Source organism: Neltuma alba, unplaced genomic scaffold (assembly GCF_004799145.2).
Source record: "Neltuma alba isolate B1F8T4 unplaced genomic scaffold, ASM479914v2 tig00005084_pilon, whole genome shotgun sequence".
NCBI classification, from domain to species: Eukaryota; Viridiplantae; Streptophyta; class Magnoliopsida; order Fabales; family Fabaceae; genus Neltuma; species Neltuma alba.
In genome coordinates, this window is record NW_021633971.1 from 531,257 (window position 1) to 543,353 (window position 12,097).

General features: G+C 37.3%; 2 protein-coding genes across 5 annotated transcripts; one reads left to right on the plus strand and one right to left on the minus strand.

Moving 5' to 3' along the window:
• The first annotated feature begins 1,949 nt into the window (after nucleotides 1-1,949).
• LOC114746712 (RNA-binding protein 24-like) lies at nucleotides 1,950-3,920 on the plus strand. Of its 3 annotated transcripts, none has more exons than XM_028934986.1 (6): nucleotides 1,950-2,552; nucleotides 2,642-2,768; nucleotides 2,855-2,942; nucleotides 3,055-3,094; nucleotides 3,403-3,604; nucleotides 3,690-3,920. In XM_028934986.1, the coding sequence occupies exons 1-6, from the start codon at nucleotides 2,346-2,348 to the stop codon at nucleotides 3,749-3,751; spliced, it is 726 nt and encodes a 241-aa protein (XP_028790819.1). In that variant the 5' UTR covers nucleotides 1,950-2,345; the 3' UTR covers nucleotides 3,752-3,920. The 3 variants fall into 3 exon arrangements, with proteins under 3 accessions (XP_028790819.1, XP_028790817.1, XP_028790818.1); XM_028934984.1 differs by having other exon boundaries at nucleotides 1,952-2,552; nucleotides 2,855-2,969; XM_028934985.1 differs by having other exon boundaries at nucleotides 1,952-2,552; nucleotides 2,855-2,969; nucleotides 3,696-3,920.
• A 1,877-nt stretch (nucleotides 3,921-5,797) lies between these two features.
• LOC114746713 (polyadenylate-binding protein-interacting protein 12) lies at nucleotides 5,798-10,496 on the minus strand. 2 transcript variants are annotated; one of them, XM_028934987.1, is made up of 11 exons: nucleotides 10,190-10,496; nucleotides 9,466-10,074; nucleotides 9,155-9,265; nucleotides 8,995-9,039; nucleotides 8,836-8,908; nucleotides 8,643-8,755; nucleotides 8,434-8,493; nucleotides 8,247-8,294; nucleotides 8,077-8,145; nucleotides 6,545-6,606; nucleotides 5,798-6,213 (listed from the first exon to the last, which is right to left on the minus strand). In XM_028934987.1, exons 2-11 carry the CDS (start codon nucleotides 10,021-10,023, stop codon nucleotides 6,156-6,158), a joined length of 1,197 nt encoding a protein of 398 aa, XP_028790820.1. In that variant the 5' UTR covers nucleotides 10,024-10,074; nucleotides 10,190-10,496; the 3' UTR covers nucleotides 5,798-6,155. The 2 variants fall into 2 exon arrangements, with proteins under 2 accessions (XP_028790820.1, XP_028790821.1); XM_028934988.1 differs by having other exon boundaries at nucleotides 9,466-10,081; nucleotides 10,190-10,495.
• Nucleotides 10,497-12,097: the final 1,601 nt, after the last annotated feature.

Genomic DNA, 12,097 nt, shown 5'->3' on the forward strand with positions numbered 1-12,097 from the left:
AGAGTACAGTTGCCCACTCAACAATTAAGTGCTGCCTATCAAGCACTCCCATGCCGCACGTCGGGGCCATAATATCTACCTAAAATATAAATATATATTATTTTCGATTATTAATATAATATCTCATTTGATTTTTATTTTGGTTCTAAGTAGAAGACCTCGATCCATTTTGTTTCTCATATATATATATTAAAAAATCTTTCTAACAATGATAGTTTTAGTCAATATATTTGATTAGTAAGGATATTTTAGAAAAAACAACACTTATTCATTATAAATAACTAACTTAATTTATTTTCTTAATCTTTTCAAATTAGTTAATTAACTCTTACAATTAAAATCGGAAGCGGGATGTTTTAAATATAAAGACGTCACTGATTCACGCAAGCAGCCTTCGTGTTTTGAAGGCTTTGGGCTCCCACTGGGCACCCCCCCAAAAAAAAAATCACTTCTATTCAGGTAACTTGATTTGATCTGATTGATTTTGGAGGTGTTTGGATGGAAACCAAACCATGATTTCAAAAGTAATTTTACGGTTTACGAGATAAATATATGAAGGAGTTTATCTCAACTTATAAAAAAATACTTTTAAAAAAGATTTTTTAAGATATCCAAACACTTTCTTCGATCCTTCTCACTCTTGGCTCCCTCATACAAATATCAATTAACCCAATAGTCTCCTGACCAAACGTTTTTAAGTAAGCAACTGAGAAAAGCCCACGCTTCTGGGCTCTAAAACAATGGGCTGCGCCCCGTAGGTTACATGTTACGCTCTTTTTAGAACCGGTCTTGGGAGGATTAGTCACCAACCTGTGGGATACCTTCTGATTTCCACCAATAAAAGAAGATTCCAATCTATTGCTTACCAGAAAATATCCATTGAAGGGCCTGAAGCAAAGTAAACTAAGGTCCGATCGGTCGCGGGGAGGAATCGAAATGGGTAGCCCAAATAGCAAAAATGAAATATTTTACAAAAAATTAAGCTAAAACGATTATATGCCAAAATTACTGTGCTTTTAAGAAAAAAAAATTATGAAAGTAACAATGAAATACTCAATCACTTCTCATGCAAAACAGAAACATACTTTTAGATTTAATGCCACTTGACGCAGCAGGTGACCCACCTAGGATGCTCAAACTGTGAAATGATTGATCCCATTTTGATTTTGATTCAAGGAATGCGGTTGCCCCTAACCCATCACAATCATTTTCACCTTCTTCTTCTTCGGGTCTGTTTCTTTCAATCCAATCTAAATCTAGGCAAATACCTCGTCAATTATTATCGTCATGTGAGTGCTACTTTATTGAAAAGTTAGATGGAACAAGGTACGCCGGGGCGCCTAACTCTGACCCCAGAGGAAAGGGCTCATGATTCCTTCATCCCATCGTCAATGCCTTATCCAGAGAAGAGACTTCTAACGCTCGGAACCCAAGAAGGATAAGGACGAACACAATCACCCAAATCGATCAATAGCTATATGGATTCAAATCATGCGACTCTCTCTATGTACTCACACAACACAAGAACACGATGGTTTTGTTTCTTCAAGAAGCAGGCAGTCAACCTCTTCTCTTGTTTCTTAAGTCGGGCGTAATTTCTCTGCGTGGTCCTGACGCTCCAAATGGCGTCAAGGCATTATTCCACGCCTTATTGTAATATATATATATATATATATATATATCCCCCACTATAATTAATATAATACGGAAAACGAATAATTATGTGCCGATTAAGTCAATGAAGGGCAAAGGCGAAAAACGCAACAAAGTTGAATCCAACGAGGCACGTATCTTCGGACCCATTCAGAGTTTCGGGAGCTCTGATATGGGCCAATTATATAAAGAAATAATGAGCACAATCATGTTATAAAGAACACCCCACATACATATATTTATATATATATATATATAGTATTCATAAATAATTCTTTTCGTTTTACTTGCTCCGATTGTCTTTTTGCCTACTTGTAAAGTTGTTCTCTCTGTAACACGAGATGCATAAATATTTGGGTTTTCACTTCCTTTTCCATGTTTCTCTTTCCCCTAATCTTTCAACCCTCTTGTCAGTATTCATTCAAGCTTCTCGTGAAGGGAATTTTAGCTGTAGAATCTGAGGAAACGTCAAAGAACCAGAAACGGTAGAGCACATGGTGGTGGAAGATTTTTTTCTGGGGTTGATTGGATAAATAACTGTTTCCCTATCGTACTTACAGGTTAAAACCAACCAAACGGCTCCTTGTGACCTCATTTTCTTCTCTTTCCGCCGTGTTTTCTTGATCCTATATTGCCTCTAGGCTTATTTCGCAGTGGTTTTAGTGGTTCAGGGCCGTGTGATTTGAACTGGCATGTCGCGGCAAAGCAAAAATAAAACGGCTAGTCCAAACAATGCCAAACAAGTTGGCGACACAACCTATACCAAGATATTCGTTGGCGGACTGGCCTGGGAGACCAAAAGAGACAGTCTGAGACACTATTTTGAGCAGTTTGGAGAGATCTTGGAGGCTGTTGTTATAAACGACAGAAACAGTGGGAGATCAAAAGGCTATGGCTTTGTAATCTTGCTCTTCCACCCTTTCTTGGCATCAAGTCTTAGTCAGACTCCTCTCTTTTACCTGAATCACGCTTTTATTGTTCGTTTTAGGTGACATTCAGGGACTCAGATTCTGCAGTAAGAGCCTGTCAGAATCCCTACCCTATGATTGATGGGAGGAGAGCTAATTGTAATCTTGCGGCTCTTGGTGCACAAAGATTCAATCCACATGCAACAGGTTTGTTGCTTCGTCTTCATCACTGTAGTGCCAGATATTCTTTACCTGCAAACATGTTCTCTAAGAAATTGCAGTTGCCGTTGCAGGAAAGGGGCAATTTATTACAACTTCTTGGCCCGTGGTTCCGGTTCCGGTTCAAGGAATCTCCTCTTGTTACAATCAACACATACCCCAGTATGCTTTTACTTATCCACCAGTCAAGTAAACAATCGAGACGTTTAAAAGTAATGTTTGTCCCCCACAAATTACTTAGATTCCTAATGAGCATTTTCTTTTCAATATTCAGGTATCCTGGACATCCGCCCACAGAACAAATTTACGCAATGGTTAGTTTGCTCATAAAGTAGCTGCTTCATGCAAGTCTTGAATACCCAAATTTAAGCGGACACGTGCTTCATAGTTCTAACTAGTATATTTGCACAAACATATCATCTCCTTCAGTAACAGAACATTTAGCCAAAGGAGTTAGCCCAGTTTGATTAGGCTAAAACAAGATCAACATGGCGGTTGGCTTTTATTTATCTTGAGATTGGCCAGCTAGAAAGAAGACATAGTATGGAGCAAAGTTAAAAAAGGAAACAGGTACATTGTAAGTTGGAAAGTGTTTGATTTGGACTATGTTGTTTTTGAACAGAACTATTATAATGTCTATGGAGGACAGCAAATTCCCATTCGTTGGCCTTCAGTGTATTACCATCCGTTTGATGGGGTTGGACAGTTGGTTGCACCAGCATATTTGAAAAAGGCACAATACCCTGACCCTTCATCTCGGGAATTGTTCAGACTCGTCGGCTTATCACAACCTATGTCAGCTTCGCCTCCAATACCCACCACAGGTTCACCATCTAACCGTGCTACATATAAATATGCATTATCTTCTTCTTGCTCCCTCAAGTTTTCCTCACCTTAAGTATTTTCTAGGAACAGGGGGTGCTGCTCCTGCAGCAGGAGTGGTCGGAACTTCCTCTGAGCAGAAATCTTGAACTCAAGTTACTGAGAAGAGATCAAAATGATGGGGACGAAGAAAGGTGGTTCAGAGCTGACAAACTAAGCAAGCAAGGAGATTTTACTTATGGAACAGGGGATCTTATCTGTAGAGGCCACTCGTTGATAAAATGAGTCACGGATTCATTGTCTTGCAATTTGTGTCCTTTTTAAAATCATCATTCTTCATATTTTCCAATTCCCTCTTGTTTTTTTTCTTTTTCTTTTTTTAATTTTGAGATCAGTTCTGGGTTATACTTGTGTTTCCCTGTTCTGACTGTTAATTAGAAAGGTAATCCTACCTGGCATGAACTAAGACCAGTTTTGGATATAGAAAGATGGGTGTGCTTTTTATATCTACACACGCACTCTACAGATTAAGTTTTCTATAAATAAATGAGATCACCCAGGAACTTCCCAAGTGTGGAGAATGGATAGCCAAGATTCTTCTTGTCATTTCAGAGGGGATATGTGGAGAAAAATTATTAGAATAAAAAATTTACACAGCACTTCAGAGAAATAACATTAATTATAATTTATGAATAATGACTCTTTTTTTATAAATTTTATATTACATATTTAAATTTATATTGATTGGTGAAGAAAATATAAAATAAAAAATAAACCCAATTCGTTTAGAAAATTTATAATTTCTTGAAACATCCGAGTGAAATCAAGAATTATATTATAAAAAATTTAAGTTAATTAACGCACAATACCTTGAATGTAAAAGAATTCAAAACTCGTCATTAAAAACTGAAAAATTAATACTTTAACATTTATATCTTATATGGAAAATGTTATGTTATTATAGCATATAGGTAATGTGCTTTTTATCTATGCATAAAAAAAAAATAGTCTAGAAATTAAATGTTTAAGTTTTCTTAATAAAACCTATGGTACGCTTTACAATTTTTGATTCGAGTCATACTTTTCTTTCATGCAGAGGCCAAAAAAAAAAGTGAAGGCACAAAAAAAAAGAAGGGAAAAAATATTTCCATACTCTTCTAGAGACGGTAGTTCTAATTCCGTTCTCAGTAAAAGTGCGATTACTTGGCGATTTTGCTTTAGTAGTCCGGTCTCATAGGGCCCATAGTACCCCAGAAACAGAGATGGTGTTGCTGATTCGCGGGGGGTGAAAACTGAAAACTATTCATTCATTAATGCGGTAAAATTATCGATTCAATTATGACGCGTGGTGATTTTCTTGGAATCATGATTTTTTTTTTAACCAGCATCTTGGAATCATGATTGTTATGAAATTAGAGCTGTCAAAATATAATGCCAATTAAAACAAACTTACTACATTGGAATGAAATTAATTAAATTAATTAAATTAATAAAACTTCTTAATTATGAAAGAAAAGGCCAGACTTACGGAATGGGCTCTACCCTCCTTATTATGAGGAAGAAGAAAATAAAACTTACCAGATTAACTGTCCCAATAACAGAATGTGTCGCAAAGCCTCTCTCTCTCTCTCTCTTTCCGTTTTTGCCCTTCTGCTTCAGAGCCTCATTAATATTCACTTTTTAACTTGAAATTTTGCCGCATTGAAAACTCAAGTTTTTTCTCTTTTGGAATAGAGAACTTGAGGTTAAGTACAAAGGAATGTGTATGCTGGAGAGGAGAGGAGAGGAGAGGAGAGACGAGAAGCGGCAGTTGCTGGCGGTTGGTGGGCATGCAAAGACGTCAAACAGCAGAGACAGGTCTCCTACAATCCATCAAGGAGTTGTCTGGAAATGGCAATAGATTTCCACCCCTAGATAGTGAGATTTCATAATTCAAATGTCTTGTTCGGTCAATAATCATGTAAAGAATTTGTAGAACTTTTCAAATATGTCCGTAACAGACGTCAATGCTAATTATAATGAAGTAATTACTTCTACTTTGTGTATGAGGGCAATATAGAAAAACAAATATTGACTACTTTATATATTATTAAAAATTGGACTTATATTTTAGGCCAGGCTAAGCTCGGTGAGCAAGACCTGCATTGTGGATAAGAGGAGTACGTAGATTCAAGGCAATATCCAAGCGCCCGGGAAACAGCTCACGACACGAGAAACAACAACGGCTTTCTATCATGTTTTCTCCAAGAAAATTCCAGATGTTAAAGAGACATCCAACCATAAAATTCTCTCGTCTCAAAGATGAATCCATCAGATTGAGTGTCATAAATTAAGCCATCAAAGATCCTCGAAGTGCCATCCCAGATCCAACTCTACAAGCTAAACAAGTAATCCATAACCCCTGGGGTTAACGGAGACCATACACCAAGACTCAAGGACACGGGCATAGACTAAAGACCACAGATACCTTGGACAATATTTGCTCCTATCTATGTATGTAAACATATTAAAAAAAAAAAAATGCAACCAACCCAAGAGACATGGAAGCATGACTCAGTGCATTGACCCACGTGGTGCACGAGACCGAACAGGTGTCTTCGATGGACTTACCCTGCACAAAACATAAAAATGGTTGAAGAAAGATCCACAGATATGCAGGAGGCTTTGTCATTGACAAAAGGGAAAAAGCACATTGTACCCCATGAACTATAGCTTCATCAGAATATCAGTACATGAATTCTTTTTTTTTTTTTTTTGGGTTTTCTTTTTCTTTTTCTTTTCTTCCTTTTTTTTTGTTTGGGGGGGGGGGTAAAAATTTTGAAACTAAAAGGTAATGATAATGCCGGACACTACTTTCATGCTAACGTACACTCCACCTAGCAGGGAAAAAAGAACATGAGAACTGAGAGGGAGGGAGGGAGGGACGGATCTGTCGGACTAACCTGATAGGCAGCGAACCCAAAATCACACCACTACAGTTCAGAGCTGCAATTGCACTTTCAGCCTGCAGGGTTGAGCACGTAAAATCTTGAGACAACCAGACAAATTAAGTACAATTGATAAACAAATAGTAATCCAAAAATAATGAAATAGACTGAGAATCAAAAGCAAAAAAGATTTCATTTTAAAAGATATATTCAACAAACCATTTATTAATCCTTCCACCACTCAAACATTTCATTAACGGAAATAGCAGGACTCAAACCACAGATTTACTTGTAATCAACATTTGACATGAGGGAACAGAGTATAAAACCACTGCTAACACAAAAAATCCAGAAACCCCTCCGAAAAAAGTTAATGGCATGTTAATGTGGGGGAGTTTTTGTTGCATTCAACAAAATAAAAATTTGCCAAAAAAGGAAAGTACACATATTTTTTTAGAAGAAAGAAAAATACTGGGCTAGCAACAAATTTGAACAGGTCGCAGGCACCAAAGTGAGTGCTAGCCCAGCTCCAGAGCAAAAAACTCGGCGTAGCTCATTAATTTATGTGGGTGAACGTAAGAAAAGGCCCAACCTAAGCAGCTGAAACAAGAATCATCACCATCCGATTCCTTTACACCAAAATGTTCCTCACCAAGGGAACCTAAAAACCACTATATCCTTCCAAGACCCAATGTAAATTTGAACCTTATATATCAGAAAGATAAGAGTTTCCGGGCAACTGCATTAACAGAGCATCATACTGAAACACATTTCAAGCTAACAGTAATAAGTAACTAAGCATAAACAACTGTTTGACTCTTAAAAATTGGGGGATAACCATCAACCACCTTTTTGTCACTTAGGACCTTACCCACAGGATATTAACATGAAATTTATCCTTTCCTTCCTCCTTTAAGTTGCCCCAGCTACAGGCAACCTTACTGCATTACTTGTGGCCAGAGTCCAGAACATGACACGTTAACAAAACTAGTTTTCCACCTGTACCTCACAGTACAGATATTCATAGGCAAGCCACTAATTAACTAACCCTATAAGGCCTAGATTCAAACCATGAATGAATAAAATTGGGCACGCAATCATCTCTCTTCCATCACACGTCGAGTTGAATATAATATAACCCAGAAGAAAAAGCAACAAGCCAATTAAATGACTACATTTGGCTATAACACAGCTTATGCAAAACTTATCAAACATGCAGAACGGCTGTCAAAAATAATGTATCAACAATTGTGATATGTGAAAATTCACCCTCTAATGCACTATGCATACATATATAGAGTCGAGGCAGAAGAGGCCCTATAATCCAAACAATATATTATCAAGATTCATCTTTGCTTTTCTTATTGATTCTTCTTTATAAACGAGCAAGTACTGTTGCCTGCTATGGTGAGGGTGGAAATGAAATCAATCATACAATCAGCCACAGTAAGAAATTGAAAGCAAAAAATAACAACGTGATAGACATGTATGAGTATCACAGTACACCGAGCTGATTCAGATGAAATAGTCCAAAAGTGAGCAATTACCATAGTGAACTCAACAAATGCAATGCGAGTTGAGTGATGGTAATCTCCAAGAAGCCTCAAGCGTTGAACCTAGATGAATTATCCAAAATAATGGGAGGGAAATCTCATGAGATGCTCAAATTCAGCCAATAAATATCAATATAAACTTATTAACATGAAAAGCTACAAACCTCTCCACAAAGAGATTCAAAGAAGAGTTTAACATCTGCCTGGGTGACCTGCATTGTCGACAAGAAAGGTTAAAGATCTGAGCCACCCATTTGCTGGAAAACCAGAAGTGGACAAACCTGAGTATAGAAACATTCTCAAATTAAGTATAATTCAACACTACCTAAATTAAGTATAATTCAACACTACCTTCTTGTCAATATTCGTGCAATAAATTGTTCTTGAGCACATCTCCCGTTCATCTTCAGACTATAAAACACAACACCATTATAGAGCCAAGTCAGAGAAATGCGACATTTTAGCGCCATTTGACCAGTTAGCCTCTAGGTTTAAGTATCTGAGCTTTAATTCCCATGCAAAGAGAACATGGAACAGGACAAGCCAAAGCAAATCATTACCCTGGGCAAAAATGAGGGGTTAACTGGTGCGATAGCAGTTTTTGAAGGCAGCACTCTCACTGGGTAATATCCAAGCATGGTGCCAGACAGGTTCAAAGCAGCCCTCGCACCTTCTGCAAGCATACCACTATTAATTAATATAGAGCAAACTACATTTCTATACTTTATACCAGAAATAAGTTAGTGAACTTGCCTTCGTCCGTAAACTCAATGAAGGCAAAACGAAGTATAGAATTAGGATCTCCGCATACTCGGCAATCAACAACCTTGGGCCCAGAAAAAGGAGCGGTTTCAATAACATGGTCGGCATTATCAAGAGGAAAAAAAGCAATGAAAACAGAACCGTTTCTACCTGTCCACAGTTAAGAAAGAGAGCTGCCAGCTGCTCTTCAGTGACCTAGATGCCAACAGAAAACACAATCTTTAGATGAAGGCACAGAAATTAAGAAAAACAAAAAAGACACTCTAGCCAGCTGAAATGAGAGAATTTACAAACCCGATATGAATCTTACCTGTTGATCAATATCAGACACATAAACAGTCTTCTTGATCATGTCTTCTCTCTTCTCCAAATCCATTTTATTATCAGCTCTTCGCTTCCCTTGATTGTATCCATTCTTCCTCTGCAATGCATTATCATAATAAGCTGAAGAAGATATTCATACGCTGATAGCATGATATTACTTAAAACCAAAACCATAGTACGAGCTACAACTCTCGGGTGAATTCAGAGAGCATTATAGTGAGCTAACCAACCGATATAAAAATAAAATTTGCCCTCAAGAATAAATGTAACTTCAAACCTCGAAATATTTAATCTTACCCTTCTGTTAGTATGTCCATTTGCATTGCCATAATTAGTTTGGGGTAGAAAGTTGTTAGGGTAGCTAAACCCAGCATCACCTAAGAATCCGTGATTAACGGTAAGAGATGGCGGTACAAATTCCTCGGCCATGGGATTCAGCTTTGACAATAACTCTTCCAAATCCCTCATATCACGCTTGAAACTCTCACCACCCTCTCCATCGTTCCTTACTCCGTTAGATATTTGCTTAATTCCGTAGCCGCTATTATTTAACACCATCTGCTGGTTCTGAACCCCATTTGCCTCGAACCCATTTCGCATCTGAGTGATTTGAGACTTGTAATTGCCGTTAGGGACCGACGGAGCTCTATCCTGATGGCCGAACACATCATTCAGACACTGATCATCGCCGTTGACAGGTTGAACGTCTGCTTCTAAACCATTTACAATAGCCTCGGTTCTGGGTTTCGATTTCTCCAGCTCATTGGTCACAGTTGAGTCCGATGACACTACACTGTCGTCCAAATTTTGACTGGATGAACCGATTATGGCTCCGGCATTCTCAGGTACCGCCATAATAAATACCAAACGCAAAAGAGCTGATCTTTTTGGCCTCTTCGAAATTATCTGAATTTTATCGCGTATAAAATTGATTAGGAGATAAGCATCGAGAGATTACATTAGCAGGGAAATGAAAGACAGGAACGACCAAGAAAGTCGTATTTGAACAAAGAAGGCATACCTGGCTTAATCTAGCAAAATCCCATTAACAAAAGATCAAACCGATCTCGAAAACCGTCTTGTTCCGGTAGTTTAAAAGCCCAGAAAGAAACGATTATTATGGATAAACAGTTGCAGAAATTATGAAGAGACAGGTAAATATTAGAGAGCAAGCTTTGAGTCACTAATTTTACTGAAGAAGAGAAAGATTATTGTACAAAGAGGCGCAGAGAGAGGGGGAGAGGGAGAGGAACGGAAAAGGGCCTTCTTCGGATCGTCCGTTTTCGCTGCAGTGGCTTTTTGGACCTTCCTGAGAACGTCCCAAACTGATGATGATGCACGTAGCAAGAGAAATGTGAATACCCTTTTGCCCAAATATTAATAATTTATTATTCATTGTTTAATAATAATAATAATAATAATAATAATAATAATAATGGGTAAATGCCCTCCATTTGCAAATGTCCCGATGCCCTAAACACATCATCCACGAGCAACGTAATTCACGGTAAAGCCGAGTTAAAGTTAATTAACCCCGGGTTTCATAGATAATATTGGCTTCAAGAATCGCATTTGCATGCCTTTTTAAAAAGAACCAATATATATATATATATATATATGTATATTGTCAGTGGTTAGGTGCAGTGGGGAGAAAAAAAGGGATACCTGGTAGGGGTAATAATTCCTGAACTTGACGTAATGTTATCATACAATACCAAAAATTAGCCTAAATATTTGTTGGGCACATTTTATTGAATTAACATCGTTATAAGGGGAAATGATAATTTGGTCAAATAATAAAGCAAGCTGAGAATGCAAAGGAGAAGACGTTGGGGGCTCCTGGTGTAGGTGCTTTTGAGTTTTGACGCAGTTCACAGTATATAAAAGTGGAATATTATAATTTATATCAGTTGTCAAAGGCCGCCTTATTTAATGGTGGAAAATCATGTCATTAATCGTATAGATTAAGCTGTGCCCTTTTATTAATTATTAATTAATAAATATTCCCCTCATCCACAGTATGAATACGTTTCTCCTGGCAATACGCTCCTTATTTTGCTGTTCTATATACCTAAACTTTTATCAATATTTTAAGGGGCTTACAAATTCTTTATATTTTTAATTTAATACTATACCTATTTTTTTAACTAATATTTTTATTCATATTAAGTGATTCAATTAAAATTATATTGTGGATCCAAGTGGGGGGAACGCATCCCGGATATTATAAAATGGATTTTTAAAAAAATAAAATAAGTTGAAGAATATATGCCGTGGAATATATATCTGATCGTGATATGACAACTGCACCAATGTTTTTCCCTTCTCTTCTAAATCCATCAACATCGTCAAAAATAAGAATCAGTTTAAGTGGGCCTAAAACACATCAGAAAATAAATACTACTATCCTAATTATAAGACCCAATTGACTTATTTAAGGAGATTAAGGAAGTAAGTTAAGTTGGTTATTTATAATAAATAAGTGTTGTTATTCCTAAATATCCTTGCTAATTAAGTATATTGGCTAAAACTATCATTATTAAAAGGATTATCTTAGAAAAAAATGCATAAATAAAGAGAGAAAATGGATTGGGTCTTATAATTAGGACCAAATAAAAAGTCAAATTGGGTCTTATAATAAGGACCGGAGGAGTATTTGAGAGTTAAACGAGGTGCTCAGCTGATAAATCAATGGGAAATATTTTTACCTACTAAGATATTTCACGGCAAGATTAAGTTTTAGAATATGGGGATACATGGATCCTTTTTTCTTTTTTTTCCCAACTTTGGGGATGTTGGCCGAGGCAAATGGGAGGGGCAGCCGAGGAAGAACGGGAGGGGAGCGCCCATGGGAGGGTGAGTATCGTGCACGGATCCACAAGTGCCACGTGTCAGTTAGATTTGTCGTTATTTTGGGGGGTGGGGCCGA

What these genes read in the sequence shown, in the direction of transcription:
- LOC114746712 (XM_028934984.1), top strand. Translation starts at nt 2,346, where the DNA reads ATGTCGCGGCAAAGCAAAAATAAAACGGCTAGTCCAAACAATGCCAAA. An exon ending in GATCAAAAGGCTATGGCTTT is followed by an intron (nt 2,553 to 2,641) that starts GTAATCTTGCTC and finishes TGTTCGTTTTAG; the next exon opens with GTGACATTCAGGGACTCAGA. An exon ending in ATTCAATCCACATGCAACAG is followed by an intron (nt 2,769 to 2,854) that starts GTTTGTTGCTTC and finishes TTGCCGTTGCAG; the next exon opens with GAAAGGGGCAATTTATTACA.
- LOC114746713 (XM_028934987.1), bottom strand. Translation starts at nt 10,023, where the DNA reads ATGGCGGTACCTGAGAATGCCGGAGCCATAATCGGTTCATCCAGTCAA. An exon ending in ACCCCTCATTTTTGCCCAGG is followed by an intron (nt 8,494 to 8,642) that starts GTAATGATTTGC and finishes TGTGTTTTATAG; the next exon opens with TCTGAAGATGAACGGGAGAT. An exon ending in GCACGAATATTGACAAGAAG is followed by an intron (nt 8,295 to 8,433) that starts GTAGTGTTGAAT and finishes TCGACAATGCAG; the next exon opens with GTCACCCAGGCAGATGTTAA.